At 43.1% G+C, this 23,613-nt stretch overlaps 2 protein-coding genes across 3 annotated transcripts in view; one reads left to right on the plus strand and one right to left on the minus strand.

The window, feature by feature from the left end:
* Appl2 (adaptor protein, phosphotyrosine interacting with PH domain and leucine zipper 2) overlaps positions 1–9,405 on the plus strand; it is a 50,837-nt gene extending 41,432 nt beyond the window's left edge. Inside the window, exons 15-21 of one of the 2 annotated variants that reach the window (XM_051139690.1) lie at positions 1,097–1,255; positions 1,417–1,469; positions 3,810–3,984; positions 5,238–5,274; positions 5,508–5,648; positions 7,462–7,509; positions 8,527–9,405. In XM_051139690.1, the coding sequence (XP_050995647.1) occupies positions 1,097–1,255; positions 1,417–1,469; positions 3,810–3,984; positions 5,238–5,274; positions 5,508–5,648; positions 7,462–7,509; positions 8,527–8,661 (748 nt within the window). In that variant the 3' untranslated portion in view covers positions 8,662–9,405. The remainder of the gene's footprint in view (positions 1–1,096; positions 1,256–1,416; positions 1,470–3,809; positions 3,985–5,237; positions 5,275–5,507; positions 5,649–7,461; positions 7,510–8,526) is intronic. The other variant, XM_051139692.1, reaches the window with a different exon arrangement.
* A 5,815-nt stretch (positions 9,406–15,220) lies between these two features.
* The window catches only part of Washc4 (WASH complex subunit 4), a 54,661-nt gene continuing 46,268 nt past the window's right edge, over positions 15,221–23,613 (minus strand). The window contains exons 29-33 of the mRNA XM_051139689.1: positions 21,857–22,004; positions 19,381–19,477; positions 18,575–18,771; positions 17,892–17,991; positions 15,221–15,569 (exon numbers count right to left, since the gene is read on the minus strand). Of these exons, the coding sequence (XP_050995646.1) occupies positions 15,502–15,569; positions 17,892–17,991; positions 18,575–18,771; positions 19,381–19,477; positions 21,857–22,004 (610 nt within the window). The 3' untranslated portion in view covers positions 15,221–15,501. The remainder of the gene's footprint in view (positions 15,570–17,891; positions 17,992–18,574; positions 18,772–19,380; positions 19,478–21,856; positions 22,005–23,613) is intronic.

Below are 23,613 nucleotides of genomic sequence, written 5' to 3' on the forward strand. Positions count from 1 at the left end.
GGTCCATGAGAAAGAATGGTAGGTAAGGTTACCAGATAGGTTTGAGTCATTGTAAAAAGCTTGGTAATTCCTGTTCAGGAATAACAGGCAGTAAGTAGGACAAGGCTGGGGGGATTAAGAGGCAACAGAACTAGGTGTACAAAAATAATCCTGCATCATCATAAAATGAACTGGATAGGTCGGCGGGCACTGTGCTTCTACCTACATTTCACAGGATAGACATCTGTCAAGCAGCAGTTGCAGTTTCCATACAGTATTCAGTTATGTCATGTTTGAGAAACCAGAAAATGTCGATGTAAAAATATCAAGTGAAAAGATCATTGAGGGCTTTTTATGGTCCTGACTGTAAGGAATGGAAATGCTGTGACATTCCATGCCCTTCAAAGCAGTTTGCACTGTACCATAAAAGAGATTTTCAAAGAGTAAAGTTAAATGACAGCATTCTAACCTTGAGAGAGAAAAGAAACAGGATAGTTAGGACAGACTATACCTTTGTTGGTGGGTGCTGTCTCTAGGCTCATGCGCCGTACTAACGGGCACAGTGGGTCCTAACACTGTGACCTACTGAGAACTATCCCACCACTCAGCAGGGCAGGAACAGCTGGATAGAGGTGTGATTGGAGCTGGTGCATTGGGTAGTTGGGAAAGCGTCAGAATTGAGCTTTACAGAAACAAGGAACACGTGGCGTTTGGTGTCTCTCTCAAGCAGTGGACGTAGTGAGTGGAGAGGAGATTTTCAGGAAATTATAACCAAGTTGGAATGAAATGCTGGGTCTCGTATTTTTCTTTTGGCTAACATGTTTTCAGTACCTACTATGTGTCAGTGTGTGTGAGCTGGCTGTATCCTCACTCAGAAAACCCCAAAACATCTCTAAGGGAGAGGGGTTAATATGTAAATCCTAACACCGCCCAGTGTTGAGCAACAGGGGGCTCTCGGTATGGAAGAGGTGAAGGGTTCTAGACAAGGATGTGACCCTGAGGAGGGCTTGTTTTGTAGAATGTACTGGTTGAAGGCTCCCTTGTATTTCAATATGTAAGTCACATCAGCATTAAACAACTGGCTAAATTTGTTGAATTTTTTTTTTTCACATTTTAGTCAAAACGTGAAAAATTCCGACACAGAAAATGACAAGATTGTTCCCAAAGCAACAGCTAGCATTCCTGAAACAGAGGAACTGATAGAACCTGGGACACCCATTCAATTTGATATTGTACTTCCTGCAACAGAATTCCTTGACCAGAACAGAGGCAGCAGGTATGACCTGAGAGGTAGCTGTCTCGAGAAAACGAAAGCCAGTGTGTCTGTCTTTACTCACCACCAAAGACCGCTGCTGTGATAACCTGACTAAGAGTTCAAGTGCTAAGCATCTTGTTAGCTGCCACTGTCAGGACTGTGACCTCTGGCTGTTCCCCTAGGCGCATCAACCCTTTTGGTGAAACGGAGGACGAGTCGTTCCCTGAAGCGGAAGGTATGTGCCCGGTTTCACGCTCTCTTTGGCCCCTGAAGGTGAGAAGCCATGTGCTAGAGCTAAGGTGCAGCATAAGAATTCAGATTTGACCCTCCCGCTTTTTCCATGAAAACCTGGACAAAAGGAAGGTGTTTAAGGTGTCTTAGCTTTCGCCATAACATGCCCTCTTTGAAGTTCCTGCCCAGAAATACTATCAAATCTAAATCTGTTACTATATCCCAATAAAGCAGATTTTCAAAGAGGAAGAAAAAAAAATGGCCATAATTACAACAGAACTTTGGTAGCTAAGGTGTAGCAAGCATCTATAACCCATCATTAGGGAAGATGACAGGAGGATCAGGGAATTAATTCAAGGCCTGATTCAGTGATATAGCTTTTGGAAACAGGGCAGTTTCAGTAAGGAAGCACTCCCAGGAACTCTACTCCAGCTTCCTGATGGGAATCTCAGGCTCTTACTAGAAGGGAGCTCTCCCTACTGAGTCCCCTCAGGCTTAGTACTACTTTAGAATTTACAGGAGGAGATGGCTGGAGAGGTGGCTCACCAGTCCCCAGCTACCACTGAGGACATGAGGTGGAGTTCAATTCCCATTACCACATGGCAGCTCACAACCATTTGTGACCCTAGCACCGGATGATTCTGGCTGCTGCATGCACCAGGCTGCACAGGTGCACATGCGTAGAAAGGTACTCACAGGTACACATAAAATTCTATTTTAAATTTGCATAAATGTGGCGAGAGAGAACTGAGCAGTTAAGCACATTTAGTATTCTCCAGCACCTATATAAACTGCCTCTAACTCCAGTTCTGGGATCTGACACCGTCTCTGGCTTCCACAGGCACATACACATACATGCAAGAAAGACCTTATACACATAAAATTAAATTAAGCTTTTAAAAAAGGGCTTGGGTAAGTAAGGTTTTGTTGTTTTATTAACAACTTGCTTTAAAACTGGCTCTAGATAGCTCCATATACGTAGCTGACTTTGCACAGTCCACACAGAATTTAAGGTTCAGCTGGGTGTGATAGGCCTAATAATCCCAGAATAGAAAGACTGAGATAGGAGTCACTGAGTTCAAGACCAACCTTGTCTATGTAGCATGACCCTTCCTCAAATAAATAAAAATACTTTATGTAAAAGTAACCCTAGACCTGTGCATGGTGGCGCACACCTTTAATCCCCAGCAATCAGGACACAGAGGCAGGGAGATCTCTGAGTTCAAAGCCTGCCTGATCTATGCAGCAAGTTCCAGGACAGCCAGGGCTATACAGAGAAACCCTGACTTGAAAGAAAAAGAAAAAGGCCCATTACATATCACAAAAAGTTACCATTTGTAACATGTCATACAATGTTTTTAACACTGTATTTCTTTAAACAAAGGGTGGGGAAAGAGGCTCATTCTTAACCGATGGGGTCTTTTAATCACCTTTCAGTTGTTGCTCAGTGTTGTCAGATTGTGCCATCATCCAACCTGTAATAGCAGCTCTTTGGGAAACGAGGATCATGTGTGGGTACGGAGAGATGGCTCAATGGTTAAGTGGGCTAGCTGCTCTTACAGAAGACCTGGGCTCAGTGCCCACATGGTGGCTGACAAGCAGCTCTAATTTCAGTTCCAGGAGGACTGATGCCCTCTTCTGGCTCACCAGGGCACTGCATGCACGTGGCCTACTAACATACATGCAGGCAAAACACCAATACACATTGAATGAATGAATGGATGGAAGAGTTAGCTTAAAAGTTAAAAAGCCTCAAGTTTATGACTTGCTTGGGTTACAGCTTAAGTCCGAGCCCAGCCTGGGCAACTTCTGAGAGCTAGGGATGTAACCCAGGGCTAGAACACTTGCACAAAGCCCTGGGTCCACTCTGACCACTTGTGGGTAGCAGGTGTCAAAGACACACATACACACACACGCACGCACGCACGCACGCACGCACGCACGCACGCACGCACGCACGCACGCACACTGGCAGTCTTTACAATGAGCAAACTGCTTGAGTCTGCTGTTAGTTTGTGGAATGTCACTTTGGCTCTGTGTATGGGTAAGTGCGGCCCAGTCGGTTTCTGGGAGCTAGTGGGAAATGCTCATTGAGACTCAGTAACAAGGTGCCACCTGCTGTCTCCATTCTCATCTTACAGCTGGGAAAACAAGTCTTTCCGTCTGAGACAGACAGACAGACACTAAAGAGTCAGACAGAGCTTTCATAATGCTGGGCTTGTTAAAGCCATGCTGAAAACTTGGGGTAGAAAGTGAGCCCCAGGTCTTCACTGCTCGCAGGCTGCTGCTGCTGGCAGGACATCACCGCGGGTGCGTGACCCTGAGTGGCGCATGTCTCTTGCAGACTCTCTGTTGCAGCAGATGTTCATCGTTCGCTTTTTGGGCTCAATGGCAGTTAAGACAGACAGCACTACCGAAGTGATCTATGAAGCAATGAGACAAGTGCTGGCCGCTCGAGCTATTCACAACATCTTCCGCACGACGGAATCCCACCTGATGGTGACCAGTCAAACGCTGAGGTACATGCAGTTCCCTTCAGACGTTGACCTGATTCCCTGGGGAAGGAGAATTTACCCACCTGGAATGTTGGTGCTAGAGGACTGGGTGGGTGCAGTATGTGATCCCAGCACATGGGAGACTAGGCAGGAGGACAGAAGCCTACAAGAACCCTGTCGTAAGATTCCGGTTATTAGTGAATATAGATTGGGTATTCCTTACTGGAATTGCTTAGGACCAGCAGGCTTCCTGACTTTTTTTTTTTTCCCCAAATTTTTATATATATCCTAGAGGTGGGGGCCCAATTTTACACATAAAAATTATTTCATTTGTACCTTATACATATAGTTCCTATGCAAAATATTTTTAATATTCTTGCACCAGATATCAGGTTTTATAGTCTGGAATTTCTCACTGTGGTGGTTTTCAGGTTAGCAATGTCCAACCTGGACTGTCTGTAATGATACCAATGCTATGCTGTCATTGCAGAGCACTATTTTTAGAAATTAACAACAGAGAATATGAGTCAGTCCTTCAATAATAAGTATGATTCCATATGTCAACTTTAACTCCTGAAACACATGACAGAAGTGTATCTGTTTACAGTAGTAGCAGATTCTCTAGTGCAGGCCAAGATACATCCGCATTATCAGACAATACTTCAAACATTAAAAAACAAGCATTCAAAATGTATTATTTTAGGTGTGTAGTGTGCCCCTTGGGCATGTGTGGAGGCCACATAAAGACATCTGCTGCTACTGCTCACTACCTTAGGTCTCAATGAGCCAGAAGCTCCCAGCCCCAGCTTTAACCCAGAGCAAGTGAGTTATCCACTGAGCCATCCCATCTCCCTTAATGGCCTTGGAGTCATAGCCACACATACAGAGTTTAGTCAAAACCCTTCACTGTTCTCTCACCACTCCGGATAAGCTGTTTTAGCACTCCAGGGCAGTTAAGGTTGTTATAATGAGTATCTGTATGGAAGCGAAGGCCACGCACGACATCATGTTGTACGTGAGAACCAGAGAAGCCACACGAGGACTTACTGTTCCCGTTTGCTATGGAATCTTCTACGCCAGGTACCTTGGGCATTAGCACTGGTTCAGCACAGGCAGAAACCACAGCACAGGCTCACACAGGACTGTCTCATCTTCCCCTCGGCCAGGCCATGTTCCACACGGGGGAATCTGTGTGTTTCATGATGAGCATCTATAAACTCTTCTGAGATGTAAGTCTGCCCACCGTGTGTGTGATAATGAGTCTCTTACAATTTCAGGTTAATAGATCCTCAGACTCAAGTGTCAAGGGCCTGTGTAAGTACCTGCTACATCTTCATTTTATCACACCTCAGCTCTCCTCTGTCCCCCGGGGACCAGCCTAGGCACAGGATTGTTTGCCAGGTTACATGAGCGTTCCATCCCCCTATAGCACAGCCTTCAACTTTTCAATAGAAAATAATTTTGTTTTTTAAATTCCAGTTGTGTGATTATTCATTCTATCCCCCTGTCCTGTCTCTTCCCCCACTACCTCGCCCCCCCCCCAAAAGTTTGAACTTACCAGTGTTACACAATTTGCTGCTCATCAAGAAAACAAAAGACTAGTTGGCTTTGTCATCCGAGTGCCGGAATCCACAGGAGAAGAGTCTCTGAGCACATATATTTTTGAAAGCAACTCAGAAGGAGAAAAGGTACTTTGTCTGTGTCTGTCCATCTGCTCCCCTGCCCCACCCCACACCCCTAATAAGGCTATTTTTGCTTTTGTGTTTTGTTTTGAGACAGGGTTTCTCTGTGTAGTCCTGGCTGTCCTGGACTCGCTTTGTAGACCAGGCTGGCCTGGAACTCAGAGATCCGCCTGCCTCTGCCTCCCTGAGTGTTGGATGACAGGACTGCCACTACACCCAGTTGATAAGGCTTGAGATTGTCACTATGCATCTGAATGTCTAACTGGGTAATTACTCCTGCCACCATCCATACACTCAAACAGTAATACCTTCTAAGAAGGCCCCACTGAAAGGTTAACAATCCTAATAACTAAGTATGTTTGGTATCATGAAATGCTAAAAAGCACTTTAATTTGTTCTTTAAAGCAGTGGTTGTCAACCTTCCTAATGCTGCAACCCTTTAATACAACGTCGCTACTTCATAACTGTAATTTTGTTAACTGTTATGATCAGATGGTCTTAGGTGACCCTGTGTAATGGTTGTTCAACCCCCAAAGGGTCTTGACCCAGAGGTTAAGAACCAGTTTTAAAGAAATTAACACATTAGAGGGCTAGAGAGATGGCTCAGAGGTTAAGGTCACTGACTGGTCCTCCAGATGTCCTGAGTTTGATTCCCAGCAACCACATGGTATCTCCCAACCATCTATAATGTGATATGATGTCCTTTCTGGCCTGCAGGTATACATGCAGATAGATCATTGTATACATAATAATAAAGAAATCTTAAGAACACACATAATAGAAGGGCGCCAGGCCATGGTGGCGCACGCCTTTTAATCCCAGTACTTGGGAGGCAGGTAGATTGCTTTGAGTTCGAGGCCAGTCTACAAAGCGAGTCAAGGACAGCCAAGGCTACACAGAGAAACCCTGTCTCGAAAAAACAAAAAATAGAAGGAAAATCAAATAGACACTGGAAGCAGTTGAAGAGGGTACAGGACTGGAGCCTACCATAGATGTCCTCTGAAAGACTCCACCCAGCAGCAGCTCAAAGAAGCTGAATCTTACAGCCAAACTTCGCAGAGTGCAGGGAATCTTATGGAAGAGTTGGGGGACAGAAGGACCTGGAGGTGACAAGAGCTCCACAAGACCCACAGAATCAACAAATCTGGGTCCAGGGGGCCCAGCAAAGATTGATGCACCAAACAAGGCCAAGCATAGAGAAGACCTAGGCCCCCTGCTCAGATGTAGCCAATAGGCAGCTCAGTTTCTATTGAGGTTCCCTAGTAAGAGGAGCAGGGGCTGTCCCTGCCATGGCCTCTGTTACCTGCACATTGGTCACTTAACTCTGGCAGGGTACCTTACCAGGCCACAGAGGAAGAGGACTCGGGCAGTCCCTGATGAGACCTGACAGGCTACGGTTAGTTGGTAGGGGAGAAGGGCTCCCCTTCTCTCAGGACTGTGGGAGTGGGGCTATGATTGGGATGTAAAGTGAATTTTAAACATAAATAAGGAAAGAACATCAAAACTGTTATAGAATTTATCAAAGACAGTCCATCCTTTCATTGCGTATTTATTTTTGCACTGTGTATATGAACATGCGGGGTGTGTGTGGGGGGGGTCCTCTGAGAATTGTAAGCAGTGGTGAACTTGGGTCTTCCTGAACTACGTCTGTATGCCGTAACACTACCTTTGAACAAGGCTCCTGCAGCCAGGCCCTATCTCCCCATCTGGGTGTGAGCAGGCAGTTGCGTCACCATGCTCCTCAGATCACATCGTTTTCTATAATGTTGATATATGCTTTTTTACCTTTGCCAAACATGATTTTTCTTGTCTTTTATAGATATGTTATGCCATTAATTTGGGAAAAGAAATTATTGAGGTTCAAAAGGTAAGCTTCATTTTAGCACTGGTTCAATAACCAAGACATTTGTAGACACAGTCAGAGTCTCAAAAAGAAAACTGATGCTCTGTGCTCCTTTGGGATTTCTCTCAAGCTCTCTAACGAGATCAGTATGCTCAAGTGACTCTTCGTCTAGTACCGTGCCTTTCCTCACTGAACAGCACTGCTGCAGCCTCACTCTACTAACTTTCTTGCTTGCATTCAAGCTGGCTAGAGTTCTTCTCTTTAAAATTAAGGTACAAACTTAATAAGGATCAGCAGTGCATGATGGTGCACGCCTTTGGCGCACACCTTTAATCCCAGCACTCAGAAGGCAGTCAGGCATATCGCTGTGAGTTCGAGGCCAGCCTGGTCTACAAAGTGAGTCCAGGACAACCAAGGCTACACAGAGAAACCCTGTCTGGAAGAACAACAGCCCCACCACCACCACCAAGTACTCACAACCACTAGCAGGGGTCCACTAGACAACAACAGAGACTGAGACCCCCCCTCCATGTTATTCAACATCTTATAATCTTTTATTCATCAAAGAAGCTTCATTTTTAAGCTTCTGTCCGCCCAAGAGAGCAGGAAGGCCCGCAGGTTAGAATGTGAGGGTCTGGGTCAGAAGTGCACATCCTTGCCATGTAGGTTTGTTGCAATCTGACTACTAAACTCAATGGCTGTAGAAAAGCAGCCCTGAGCAGTATGAGGACAGCTGTGCAGAGTGGGGTCCTGCAGAGCTTTTGCCAAATCCTGATACACAATACAAGAAGAAAAACAAAAAGGGAGATTAAAGATGTAGATGACAAGCTCTGTGTTGCCCTATAGACCCAGGAAGAGATCACAGACTGGATGCATTAGTCATGCTTTGGCCAAGAGGAAAGCAGCTTAGATGTAGAGTAACCCCTTTGCATGTCTTCAGATGACAGCCCAGAGACTAGAGTCAGGGGCTACAGCACAGGGGGTTGAAGTGCATCTTAAGCTTTTTCTTTCTCCCCCGTCTCTTAACTCTCTTAACTTCAGGATCCAGAAGCATTGGCTCGATTAATGCTGTCTATACCACTAACCAATGATGGAAAATATGTACTGTTAACCGATCAACCAGATGGCACTGGCGGAAGTCCAAGTGAAAACAGAGGCGCAGAATCTGAAGCATAACTCATTTGGGCACCTGGGGTCAGAGCGCACGGGAAGGAGAGCCATCTCCTTAAGGGGTTTTCACCTTCTCTGACGTACAGGCACACTGACCTGATTTTAGAGCACCGACAGTCTCGTGTGGACTGTACCCTTGGATGCCTTGGCACAGAAACTTGGGAGGGAAACAGTAAGAAATGAGTGACAGCGTGACTGCCCATCTAAAAATGTTATTTTAGGTGCTCTGTGGTAAGTCTTTGCTTCAGACTGTACTGTTGGGTACCCAGAATGTGAGCTACAAAAATGCATTGTTCACTTTATTTGGATGGCATCACTTGTTTCTAGAATCCTTTTTTTAAAATGGCAAAGCCCTGGATTTACAATGTTAAGTACTAAATAGCTCCTATTAATATGATCTATTTTTGTATTTACTTAGTTTTTAAGTGCCTATCATTCTGAAGATTGTGTATTTATAACCAACTGGTCTCACATCTGGACCTCATGGCACTGCTATGCAATTTGGTCTCACAACACTAGCAGACAGTAAATCTTCACAACAGAACCTTCCTGAACCAGCTTCCACTTAAAAGCTTCAGGTCTTCTTAGATGTGGCTACTTTTCATGGCTAGTCATTGTGAGCAAGGGACAGCTCTACTAGTTCCTGTTTCTTCTGAGCCAGAACTTCCTCAAAGGGACCAATTAATTTTACAAAAGCTCACTTGAAGCTCAGCTGGCTGTGGGCTCGATGTGAAGTTCCAGCTTCTACCCTGATGTTTCTGGTTCCTGGAGACCAATTTCCTACCATTCCTAATTATGAAACAGAGATAAAGATCTTGAGATCATGCAGCATACTTAATTGTAACCAACTTCAACAACCTATCTTTGTAATAATTTAGCATTAAAAATTACTGTTCCATCTCTTTCTTTGCTTACTGTGGTTAATTTATAGACCATCCCTAGAAGAAAATGAAAGTCTTGCTATGTGGCCCAGGCTGGCCTTGCAGTCCTGCTTCTGACTGAATCTCCAGCTATCAGTGACAGTGGCACACCTACATTTCCAGTACTTGGGGCTGAAGGAGGATGAGTTTAAGGCCAGCCTGGGCTAAACAACAAAATTTTGTCTCAAAAAACATAGGGGCTAGAGAGCTGGCTCCGAGGGTAAAGTGCTTGCTGTGCAAGTAAAAGGACCTGAGATGAGGCTGCTGGCCATCCAATTTAAGTCCTCTGTAACTCCAATAATCAGTAAGGTCCATTTTAGTTAGAGAACCTTTCTCAATAAAGTGGAGAGCAAAAGAAGACACCAAACAAACTTCTCAAGTGCAGATATGCTCACACACAACTCTTACAAGTGCATAAACCACAAAGAAAGAGATGATGAAAAAACCTATTTACCACCCAAAACTAGGATAAACATGAAAGGTTAGGAGGACCTACCCTTTTGATATGTGCATCAAATCCAGCAAGCTGGCCTAAATTAATCTGAAATTATATAGCTTAAAATTAGTTCACAAATACCTTATACGTTTCTGTAGCACAACTGTTCTGTGTCATGGAAGTTTTGGTTTCTTTGTAAACTCAGATATTTTTGTTTTAATCCCAAGGGTGGGATTTTAGTTTGGGCTGTAGTTTGTCCACAGCTGATAAGTGCCTCCTGCAGGGATATGGACTTTGCTAGCTGGAGTTAGTTGAATTCTGAGGACTCTGAAGGGCATAAAAAGGAGAGCCTCAGGGAGACTGACGGAGGAGGGGTGCCTGCTGCGTTTGCTGATGACACTCAGAGTGGCACAGCCCCATAAAGAACCCGACAGCGCTTCCCAGCCAGAAGTAGTAAAGAGGTCTACGTCCTGTTTTCCCCCTTCTAACCCTCGTTCTCTCCTACCTAGGGTTGGGGGTTTGAAAAGGAGATAAAGGCATTTAAGAGCCCTAAAGTAGGTTAGTGAAAACTCTAAGTCTACAGTTCTCTCATCTAAGCTTTCCTTGCTCACAGCTTCTCAGTGAGGGCTTAAGGAGACGAAGTTCAGTGACAGCTAAGCTGCAGACTAAAGCAGCCCACTGGGGCTTTGGCTCAGAGGCATTAGCAGCTACCTATCCTGAACAAGTTCAATTCCTAGTCTACACACTGCAAGACCCACTAAAGCACTACACAGACTGGTTAAATAAGCCATTCACGCCCTCAGCTAAACAAAAGACTATATTGAAACTACCCAAAGGCCATGACAGAATGAAATATTAGCTGAGCAAAGGCAACCAAACATACAAGACCAAGTACCTAAACACATAAAATGAAAGATTTCGTAGCTTACAAGGGCTTGGAAACAAGTAGCCAAGAAGCGGAAGCCACAAATGTAAGAGATGGCAGGAATGAAGCAGTGGATCTTACCCACAAAAGGCATGGGGGTCAGTTCCATGTTCTACAGTGCAATCCAAAATCCACCTGTCCCAGCACAGAGCATGTCTGAACATAATCATACTAGATACAGAAACCCAGTTATTATCAACAGAAGAAAAAACAACAAAAATATCGGCATGCATGTAACCAGATTTGAGAGAAGGAAAACTATAGCTATGGATCAACATGAAAGAACTTGAGAATACTGAACTGAAGGCACAGACTCAGACTGGACCATTTCATTAACTCAACTGTATTACTTGGGAAAATAGGTGTGAAAAGCAGGACAGATGACCACCAGACCCCACAGGAGGTAGAGCCACTGTGCGGACTTCTCAAGGTAGGTGGTGAGAGTGGGACTCAGATAGGTCCTCTGTCTCACCTTACCACACTCACACTAATGCACTAAAAGCACACGAAGATCACCGTGTGCCCACTGAAAGGAGAGGAGGACTTTTGTAGAAGCTGCCGATGTCCATTCCCAGTGTGGGGCTGGCCTTCACCTTCAGACTGCCTTCTTTAGGTTACGTTTTATTCAGATTCATTAAACACTAATCAGGCATGGTGGCGCACGCCTTTGATCCTAGCACTCGGGAGGCAGAGGCAGGCAAATCGCTGTGAGTTCGAGACCAGTCTGGTCTACACAGTGCGTCCAGGACAGCAAAGGCTACACAGAGAAACCCTGTCTCCAAAAAAAAAAAAAAAGATTAAACACTGTTGAATAAATCATATACATATATATATATATATAGTGTTATGGGTTTTTAAATCCCCTCACACCTACCTTAATGATAAATGGAAGCAGCACTGTTCCCATTCCTGCTGGAGGCTTCTAGACAAGCCGAGAGCTGAACATCTGGCTCCAGAGTCTATGCTCAGCCACCCACTATGTGCTACGTGCATAACCTCAGACACAAAGCACTATCCAATGGCCTCAATTGATTTTGAAGAGAATTCTAACACCAGCAATAAGTATTTTTTTAGAGCTTCATTACCTTTTGTGTAAATTTTCCAAAGATTAAATTATGTGTTTAATATAGATCGTGCTTATGGCTGTTTTAATCTCTGTCACCTTAATGGGAGCCTTACTAAAAATATTTCACTACACACAGATCTTTAAATGTATTTGTAGTTCTTAAACATGTTCTAAAATTATGGTATCATATCTGTATGAACTGAAATGTAATTTCCTCTATATTCTTGATTGCACTTTCACTACGGGAACTGAAGATATCCAGGAGGCAAATGGTAAAGGGCCGCGCACTGACATGGAGGGCAGTCTACCAGCCTGATGTTTATACAGTCAACCACATGTGCTTACTGTGTAGACGCTCAGCTTGAGCTTTGCTATCACCACGACCAAGTCTCATGACTTTGCTTAATTTCTACTTACTCTAGCATCCTTTCATTTTTTAATAATCCTATTAAACTTTCTAATGTTGTAAGGCATTGGTTAAAAAAAAAATGTAGTGCAAAAAGGTCCCTAAATAAAGACCTGGAGTCTGAAATATCTGTCACATAATTCTGGAAAGAGAATTATTTTAAACTACAGCTGAACAACTCTTGTGATTCTTCACCCCAGCGCAGGAGCACGTGTGGCAGCATTCCCACACCTCCATTCTATCAGTGTAGCACTGCATAAGAAAAAGAGGCAGCAAGTAGGCATTTCTCTACCATAGGCTTCAACAGGATTTAACATCCTGACTCCACTGTCTCCACCCCAGCTGGGTATGGTCGTACATACCTGTAACCCCAGCACGTGGGCACCAAGGCAACAGCACTGTAAGTTTAACGCCAGGCTGAGCTACAGAGAGCAAGACTCTAAGGGAAAATAAAAGCCCTGCTTATTATGATTTGAGAACAATTCCTGTTTGTGAATGGACAAGAGTTAACACTAACATGTCACAGAAACTCCCTTTCCAGGATTAGGAAAGAAAGTAACTGCATGTGGGTGTCTTTTTAGTCAGCAGTATCAACCTGGCCAGGCATTGGTGGCGCACACCTTTAATCCCAGCACTTGAGAGGCGGAGGCAGGTGGAGATCCCGGTGAGTTCAAGGCCAGCTTGGTCTACAGAGAAAGTTCCAGGACAGCTAGGGCTACACAGAGAAACTCTGTCTCCAAAACGAAAACAAACCAAAAAAAGAATATCAACCTGTGAATGTTCACTTACCTATAAAGGAAAGGAAAATTCTTTATCTGGGATACACAGACATGCAATCCCAATTCTTACTTAAACGCCTTTGCTTATGTGCATACGTTTACTTCTTTAAAAAGAGACTGCACATATTTTATGTCAGGGAATCTAAGAAAGGTTAGCATACACTCCTGGTTCCAGGGTGGAGCACTGCTCAGGAGCACACTGCTATCTAGGTTCAGTCCTCAGTTCCACACTGCCACCAAAACACATTCAAGAAACTCACTGGCTGGAGATAAATCGATTTTGGCTATAAACACCCAAGGGAAGGACAATTTTGAAATTATATTTATTAATATCTGATTACACATATTGTATTCTATTAGAGCTGGGGAAGGAGACCCCTCAAGTGAGATAACAAACTTGCTGTCTTTTACAAAATCTAATTAGGACTGATAATGTTATGGTTAGTTCTTGATTCCTGAGGATTTGAACATCATTAAGTTTTCTGTGAATTTACAACAAGACACTCATGTTAATATTTAAATTACAGTATGTCTGAAAAAATAGCTAGCAAGGAGAACCATCACCCAACGTATACATCAGCTCAAGCGTGAGTCCACCAAAGCCCTGTGGATCTGCAGTTGAACACCATTTAAATATTTCTCTCTTCAGAGGCTTATTTCAAATAAATGAACTTACTATAATCTATCCAGACCGTAGCGACATTATTTTTAACTAAAGGTAAAACAATTATCTGTCACTTTCTTGCCAATTTTAGGTGACCAGGGAGTCAGTATGTGAATGCTAATGTGGAAGAATAATGAACAAAGAACATTTTTTTAAAAAGAGAGAGAAAATACCGGTACTATAAAATGGTGACTAATCTGATATAATCAAATCCAGTATCATTAATATAAACATTTATAATAATGAAAATATAAATTATTAATTATGCAGCATGCTTTAGGGCCATCTCTACAGTTAGTATCAATTACAAACATTAAACACCTTCAGTCCATCCTTTGCTCATAATTCTCTAAGCCATGTTTACATAATAAAAAACATTTCAAATCCATTCTGTCTCTTCTGACTCAACAGTCAAAGTATTTAGCTTGGGCTGAGAAAGTCGCTCTGACCTTAACCGATGAGTCCAGGTAGGGCGCTGTGACTCTGCCCCAAAAGCTGGAACCAAGGAACAGTGTCAGAACTCTAAGTGTTAGGATTACTTGCAAGATATGTCCAAAGAAATGGTTAAGCAGGCAAATGCAATAAAAAAACAAGCGTTTCCAAAAAATGTTTTTGTATTACATTTAAAGTTTTAAACCTTCTTTTTCATCCCAAAGGCATCATTTTATTATATGTTCAAAAAAGGTCATGATTAATCCACGAAACTATTAACTAGCATACTGTTACAAAAATAAAGCTAGTAGCTTGTTGGGAACTAAATTTACTCAAAATCTTTATTCTTTTAAAATCAATAAGTGACTTACTAGTTTCATTCTCACAGTGGTAAATTACTGAAAGCCTGTCATAGTGCAGTTATTATTTAATCTTATGTCTTAGATTAGACTTGATTTAAAGTAAAAATCTGTCTAAATGCCACTTAGATTTGAATTTAATGTAATGAGGAAACCTGAGTTTGGATGTAGAATAATCCATTCTTTTCCCAGTATCACAGAATGCCTTCAAACCTAGTGAAGCTGCAAGTGGGAGTCTATGGCTTAGTCTGAGTTTTCTTTGAATATTAAGTAAATCTTAAATTTAAAGCAATTGTTGGAGGATAACTGTTCCCAAAACAATGTAAACTATTATAAAATGTCTCAGCAAAGACATCAGCAGCTCACGTGAGTCACGGGGAGGCGGCACCAGCTGGTCAGGCTGTGCCCCCTCTGCCATCAATGCATCCTTCCATAGTCTCTGATACAGACGCTTCATGAACTTGAGGCCCAAGTCTTTAAATCGCACAGTTACTGGCTGTGGACAGTATATGCACTGACTTTCCCATGACTTGAGATCAACATGGATTAAAGACACACACAAACACACACAGGCGGTACAGGAGATGGGAGGGAATGGGTTAGGGGTCTGGACCTGTCCTTCGGCAGCTTCATGTCAGAGCTTCTCAGAAGCACCTTCAGCCTACACTCCAAATCCAATCTTACTATCTGCTTCTCAGCCCTTGGAAAACTAGCATCGGAAATAAAGTGGGCTTTGACTCTAGAGAACTGCCATACAGAGTTCCCACAGATGCGACCTAGGAAATGACAGGTTATCAAGCAGTTTATAGCATCCGTGTCAGTGGAAAAGTCTCGTGACCATTCTGACGACTTCATACCATCATTTCACAACAGGATCTGTAGACGCAGTGCTCTCGGGTACATCTCCACTGCTTGTTTTAGTTTCTTCTGAAAGAGGAGTAAAAATATCAGTGGCAATATTTATGTCAATTTTAAGAAAACAATAAATACAATTTGAGAAAAACTATACTACTAAATGTCAATTTATAAAGTTGCGTCCATGAAATATTTTTCTAACATCGCAAGTTGTACTAGTTTAAGTACGTTAAGAACTCTTCGTTCTGTCAGCAAGGCCAGACGAGAAATCACCTTTGTGATGTGCTGACATTACTGACGGCACACAGCTAGAGTCAGATGAGTAACTTGCCATCAGCACAGAGTGTTTATTTTGGGTGTACAGTACAGGTGTATGTATACACATGTGTATGTGCCTATGTGCATACACTCACACATGGAAGCCAGATGACTGACACTGTGAACCTCTTACCTCTGTCCTTTTCTTCATTTTTAAATTTACGTATTTTATTTTATGTGTATGGGTATTTTGCCTACATGTAAGCCTGGTGCCCAAGGAGGCCAGAACGGGGCATCAGATCTCCTGGAACTGGAATTACAGATGGTTGTGAACTGCAGTGTGGGTGCTGGGAAGTGAGGCCAAACGCTGGTCATCTGGAAGAGCAGCCAGTGCTTTTAACTGTGGAGAGTTCTCCCAGCCTCTCCTTGTTTTTAGAAGTAGGGTCTCTAACAGAACCTGGACGTCTCTGCTTGGCTAGTGTGGCTGGCCAGTGAGCCCCCATGGGCCAGCTGGGTCTGCAGACACATGGCCCCATGCCTGGCTTTACATGAATGCTGGAGATGCATTTTCCTTACTGACCCATCTTCCAGCCCCTTGTCTTACTTTCTGAGACTTTACAAGCCAGACTGATCTAGAGCTTAATATGTAGCCCAAGGCAGCGCTGAACCCAGGGGCCTTTGTGCTTCAGCTTCCCAAATACAGAAATTACAGGCATGAGCCACTGCACCCAGATATAGACAGACAATTTGGTGTTTCAAGACAGGGTTTCTCTGTGTAGCCCACGCTGGCCTCTTATTATTTGTGCCAATGAATTCTTGGCACTTTGTGTAAAATATTGCATGCACATATTATGCGTTAGCAGATGACAACTATTTGACCAATGCACTAAGCAACTCTCATCACTTGAGCAAACTGCAGCTCAACAGTCTTAAGAAGGAGACTGAGCAGGCCTGTGAGTAACATCAAGCAGTTCCCTGAAGAACAAGACAATGCCAGGTGGCCAGGGTGGCTGCTGCTGTCTTTGAGCTTCTGGCCTTAGAGCAAACACATAACCCACTTGCAGTGTGCTCAGTCAGCTCTGCCATGAAATGTATTAGCAAAAGCAAAGCAGCAACTGGTTTTCTCACAATTTAGATGGCCCCGGCTCACATTTCAGATGCCATTTGCCTGCTCACGCTGTCTTGAACAGGAACCCAAACAGTAGAATGGATAGGTTGTGCTGTACAGGCTAAGCATCTCGAGTTATTTTCAAGCACATGCTTGTTAATCCAGATTTTAGGATATGCGTCTTATACCTAACACTGGTAAGTAACGTCTAACAGATGCAACACTGACAAGAATAAACTAGTTCACAAAAGTGTCTACCCAAATGAACTGCTTCACTCATTACAAAAATGGAGAAGGTACCTTAAAATATAAAGTAAAAGAAATTTAAGAGTAATCTTATTTTATGAAAATATTTTACCTATCAATTTATAAAAATTAATATAACACATAGACAAGAAAAACACAAAGAAAAACTCTGTTACCTCAGTTTTATAACCTCCACAATAGGAAAAAAGGAGCTATCTATTCCTCAGAGAAGACAATATTCTGAGAGAAATGGAGCCACTAATTGTGACACGCAGAGCAAGGCTCGTCCCCACTGAGGCAAGTGTGCTGGCCTCATCAGTCCACAGAGCAGAGTGGGCACAAGGCTTTCCTTGGTGGCCCAGACGGAAACAACTGTCTGTCAGGCACAGCACTCACTCTGCAGTGCTCAGGGAGCTCACCACGCAGAGTGAACACTGTTTATCATCCCCTCAGCAGCCTCCTGAGTCACTGTCCTCGCCATCTTTTACTCAGCACAGCTGTCTGCAGCTGCTCTCAATCAGCCTCCTTCCCTCCTCACTGCCTGTCACCTCACTCAGGCTTGACAGAGCTGCCTCTGATAAGGGAACTAGGACATAGCTTAGGGAACACAGTAAACCTTTCTTCCACATCACATGTGACCCATACAGGTGTCGGGAAGATTCATTTCTAGGGCTACATTGTTTTCCAAAAGATTAAGTGAACTAGAAATCTGACAAGAAAGTGAAGCACTAGTGTCTACTGTCAAGACTCAGCGGTCTTCGCGCATTTACACACCCACTGACCTTCCTTCTCTTTCTTTTCTTGGTTCTCTTCAGCCGCAGTCTTGTCTGCTCTGAAGAAAATTCTTGCACTACTCAGTGAAAAATATAGCAATTCAAATTCCTACAGGAGAAAAGTTAAAGAAAAAAGAAAAAGGGAAATACTTATAGCAAAACACAAAGTAGTAATGTCTCTAAAATGACTTCTAAGCTCCCTGGCCATTCTTGTGCACATATGTGCCTGCTCACACGCATCACTGGGTATGTGTGTATGTGGGTTTGTGTGTGGTGGCCCAAAGTTGAAGTCGGGTGTCCTCCTTGACCACTCTCCACTTGGCCTGTCACTGCACCAGGGGCTCACTGATGCTGGGTAGACTAGCTAGCCAGCTCGCTGGAGGGTACTTCCTGCATCTGCCTTCTAAGTGCTAGGCTTACAGGCAACTATGCCTCCCCAGCTGTTACATGGGCCTGAGGATCTGAACGCAAGTCCTCAAGCTTGCAGGGCAAGCAAGCACTTTATCCACTGAGCCATCTTGCCTAACGCCACCTACTTTTTTTTTTTAATGACCAAATGGCTTCCAAATATAATTCTAACAAATTCTTTTTACTGCTATCATCTCACATGCTAAAGCGAGAACACCATATGGCTTCAGCTATCAAGTGAACGCACATCAGAAAGTTAGTCAGAGGCTATTTGGATCTACTACCTGTAGATAGACCTCCAGGCGCTTCTGAGTGAGGTTCATGGTTTGTAGCAGTTTTTCATCTTGACTAGTTGACTGCACACTCTGCTGCTTAGCCACTGCTCTTATCTCCTTTATGTACTTTTCTCTAACAGACTGGAACCAATGAAGTGAATCAAACTCCTGGTACTGATCCAAAAGCTTTAGGGTATAAGCCACACCTACAGTCATTAGCAAAAACAAAATCTAAATTACAGTGAGTACAGAAGTTCTTCTGTCTTCCTCCTTCACCAGAGCTCCAGTCACTTAGCTAGTCACTTCAACCAGCACTTTCAAATCACATTTTACAGCAAAAATAATAAAGTCAACCAGCTTCTCTTCTAGGTTCTGCTTAAAAAAAAAAAAAAAAAAGTGGGAAGTATTTTAAAAACTAAAGAAAACACAAGAATCTTATAGTAATACAACCATGGACATTATCAGGAAACCAGAGAAAAAAGAAAAAAGGAAAAGTTTCATGATACAAACCTCTGAAGCTGAACAGATAGAAATGAGGAGGTTACAGAGGCACCGATGAAACGAAATGTAAGCAAACCACAACGATGCAAGCTCAAATAGAAGGGCAAAGCAGACAGAAGTAAGCTACACTTTAGCATTACATGACAGCACAGATGACAGAAAGGGCCTTGTTTACAAGCAAGCACTAACAGCAGGCGCTGCTGAGGGAAGCAGTCCACTATAAGGCACACAGAAACTTATTTCCAAGCAGTTTTTCTGAGAGTCCACTTTAAGGTAAACACAAAATTGATGGGAAATAGTTCAGTTAAGCTTACCCATGGCAAAACCATCATCAGTAAATGCAGCTCCTATCTTGTTTTTTTTATTCAATTTCTCTTTGCAACTTATAGAATGTTCTACAAAGTTGAGAGTCTAAAAAAAGATAAGATACAGGAAAACAATTGAGCTAACAAAATTTGCTAAATTAAGGCACTATAACAGACATTTCAAGAATTACAAAGAGAATTTCCTCTCAACTACTGAGCACTTGCCTCAGGCAAACTGTCTCTTGGTGAGGACACAAATCCACAGAAGTGTCTCCTGAGGGCGTGTCTCCCGAGGCCTCTAAGTCTGAGCATTCCCTCCACTGATACTCACCGCTGGCACAGTGCTCTTTGGGAAGTTACTGTGCACAGTTCAGAGAGAAAATATTGAGTCTTGGAAGATGCAGACCCAAAGTCAAACACAAGGAAACATGGACAGCACCAACTGTTTCACTTCACCTCAAAACAGAAGCATTTGAAAAAAGCAATCCTCTGTCTGCCTTCACAGTGTGTCCTAAAATACTGCTTATGTAGCCATGGCTCTCACTACCTATTAAATAGCTGACATTCACAATCTGTCAGAAATACCCAATTAAACCTTTCTTGGCAGCTCACTAATAGGCCTTTGTACTGCACGCAGTCTAGTATATAATTGAATTTTTTTTTTAAATTCAGGCTCTTCCCAAAGTTCACCAATGTTTTCACAGCTGCCTACCATGGCCTGAATATAATGCTCTCCAGATTAAAGAAATATGGGAGAATCCAAGTTTGTACAGGATTATCAAATAACGCAAGTTTCTCCTGAACACTGAGCAGATATAGTTGAGCACCTCTGCCACATCAGTGATAAAACTAATAGTAAACAATGAATGTATAAAATAGCAAATATGTGAAGAGAAAGGTGGCCGGCAGTGGGTGACAACTTCCAGGTGTTGATACTTGTATATTATGTAGTTAGCAATCAGGGTAAGTGTTTTTGTTTTTGGTTTGTTTTTATGTGTATGTTTATATATAAATATATAAACACACACACGCACACTGCACCATATACATGCAGTACAGTGCCCACGGAGGCCAGAAGAAGGTGTCAGATCCCCTGGGACTGCAGACACAGACTGCCCGAGCTGCCATGTAGGTGCTGAGCATCAAACCCTTTTCCTCTGTAAGAGCCAGTGCTCAGAACCACTGACTGAGTTCTCCAGCAATCTTTGTTGTTATTGTTATTTTAAAACACCACCGGATATAGTCCAGGCTCACCAGGGTAACTTTGAACTCTAAATCATCCTACTTCCACCTACCTCCCCAAACTACAGGCAGGGTATGCAGTGCTGGGGACAGAGCCCTCAACTCATGCATGCCAGAGAAGCACTTTACGTGGAGTAAAGCCACATCCCAAACTATGAAAACCTACTCTTTTTTTTTTTTTTTTTTTTTTAAATATTTGTTTATTATTATGCATACAGTGCTGAAAAGGCCATCAGATCACATTATAGATGGTTGTGAGCCACCATGTGGTTGCTGGGAATTGAACTCATGACCTCTGGAAGAGCAGTCAGTGCTCTTAACCGCTGAGCCATCTCTCCAGCCCGAAAACCTACTCTTGATGCAATTCAGATGCAATAAAAAGCTATCAACGCCTGTAGATGTTCAGACTTTAAAGATAGCCACTAAAAACTTTCAACGAAAGATATGATACAAAAATGTTCTAAGAACAAATTTATTGTTAATATAAACCTTCCAGCCTCTCCTTGCAATACTTGCTATTATAATGCAATTTTTGATAACGAGCTATTTTAAAAGAAAACATATTTTAGGAGAAAACACTACAAAATTTATTTTAGGTGCTAATATTTACAACTGAAAGGAGAAATTAATCCCTGAAATAAGCTTTTAAAAGATATGTTGGTGTTGCAAAAATTATGGTTATTTCTGAACTGTTGCTTTTCCTGCTGTTTTCCAACCGACCCAGACCAATGCGAAGAAGCATCTTTATAAATGGGCGCTAACTGATTTTGAAGATCATTTGGTATGTAATAGATAGAATGTTAACAATGAAGCCATATGTTTATGTCTGGATTTAAATCAATTTCAAACAATCATCTATTATTTTGCTTTACTTTGAAGAACATAAACTTACTTCATTTATACTATCAATAAAGTTTTATTTGGGGTAAGGAAAAAAAAAAGCTATGTTGGAACAAGTGACATTACAATAAGTTCATCTATGCTATGCAGTTAGATTCTAATCGTGTGAGGATCCTATGGCATGCAGGTAAGAAATCCACTCAAATAGCTGACAGGCACTAGGATTTCTTTTGCCGTTACCAGTAAGAACCTGTCCACTATAAACCTGCTGCTGCAGAGCTGGCAAGGCCAAGCTCTAGGTCACAAGCTGACTTCATAAGGCGTGGACATACGCCGTGCTCTCTGGGAGCTGGATCTGTATTCCCACCTGTAACAACTCATTCCCAGCTCTGAGAACACTCACGAGAGGAGGGACGATGACGTAGAAGTTGCGGAGATGTATATTCTTTGGCCTTCGAAACTCAGGAGCAAAAACATCCACGAGCATTTTGAAATATTCCGTGCCTTCAGCAGAATTTCGTGTATGATCACTAAGAACTGAGTCTAAATGCCTACAACACAAACAAACAAACCAGAACATTCCTTGGTTCCTTTTCAAAGGCATAGCTTTAAAAAAAAACATGTCTCCCATCAGGTTAGGAAATACCACTCCAAATCAGGAAACAGCATAAAATCCCCTTGGACATCAGGACAAGCAGGGACTAATCAGTGTTATTTAATGACTCAGTCCCTAAAATACAATAGAAGCAGAGGCAGGTGGATCACTGTGAGTTTGAGGCTAGCCTGGTCTACAAGGGCGAGTCCAGGACAGAAAGGCTACACAGAGAAACCCTGTCTTGAAAAACAAAACAAAAAAAGTAGCTTGGGGTTTTTTTTTTTGCATTTATTGTGTTCATGCACACACATGTATATGACTGTGCATGTGCCACATACATGTGCAAGTGAGAAGACATCCTGCAGGAGTCAGTGTCCTCTTTTCGCCATGTGGGTTCTGAGAGTGAAACTTAGGTTAGGCTACATAGCAAGTGCTTTTACTTGCTGAGTCATCTCCCCAGTCATTTTTCTGAACATTCGTGTGTGTGTGTGTGTGTGTGTGTGTGTGTGTGTGTGTGTGTGTGTGTGTGTGTGTGTGTGTGTGTGTGTGTGTGTGTCTGCATCCACATGCCTATGCATGCAAATGGAAAGATCAGAGTACAACTTGCAGGAGTTGGCTTCCTCTTTTGACTGTGAGCTGAGGCTGTAATTGAGGTCAACAAGCCTGGCAGCAAGCATCTGACCCATTAAGTTGCTAGCTAGGTTTATATTTCTTCTTTTTGGGGGGGTGGGGGGGTTGAGACAGGGTTTCTCTGTGTAGTCTTGGCTGTCCTGGACTCACTTTGTAGACCAGGCTGGCCTCGAACTCACAGCGATCCACCTGCCTCTGCCTCCCAAGTGTTGGGATTAAAGGTGTGAGAGGAGAAGCCATGTTCACTGTAAATACATTCTGCTGTTAACCCTCCTCACAATGTTTCTCTGCATCTGCTCACCCTCACTCTGGTCTTCTTTTAGAGGCTGAACCTCGGTTACAGTCTTCAGAACCAGAATCTGCTTTGGCTGGGGGATTAAGTACAACCACTACCATTCTCAATCTCCACCAGTGGAAGGTTCTGTAACAGTCACGTGACACAACCACAGCTGCTCTTTGCCCTGTGACACAGCCATATCCTCATAGCCTGGCACTGTGGTAACTGAAGACCCTAGGCTACTGAGCAGGGCAGCTGAGCCATAGAGCACACTGCCGCAGCGTGCCCTGCACTCTCCTTGCGGATCTCCAGGCTGCCTTTCAGTGCCCCCCTGTTGCCCCTGCCCAGCATCACTACAATCACAGTGCTTACTGCTTGCCTGGAAAGAGAGCCAAATTAAAAGAAATATGGTTTCAAGTGAATGCTTATCATTTTTACATTATAAAGATTAAAGCTAAAATTACTTTATTTGGATCAAGGGCCACCTATATACTCAACTCTTTCTTAAAAGTAGGCATCCATGAGCCGGGTGAGGTGGCACATGCCTTTAATCCCAGCACTCGGGAGGCAGAGGCAGGAGGATCGCTGTGAGTTCGAGGCCAGCCTGGTCTACAAAGTGAGTCTAGGACAGCCAAGGCTACACAGAGAAACCCTGTCT

Source organism: Acomys russatus, chromosome 31 (genome assembly GCF_903995435.1).
Source record: "Acomys russatus chromosome 31, mAcoRus1.1, whole genome shotgun sequence".
In the NCBI taxonomy this organism is placed as follows: domain Eukaryota; kingdom Metazoa; phylum Chordata; class Mammalia; order Rodentia; family Muridae; genus Acomys; species Acomys russatus.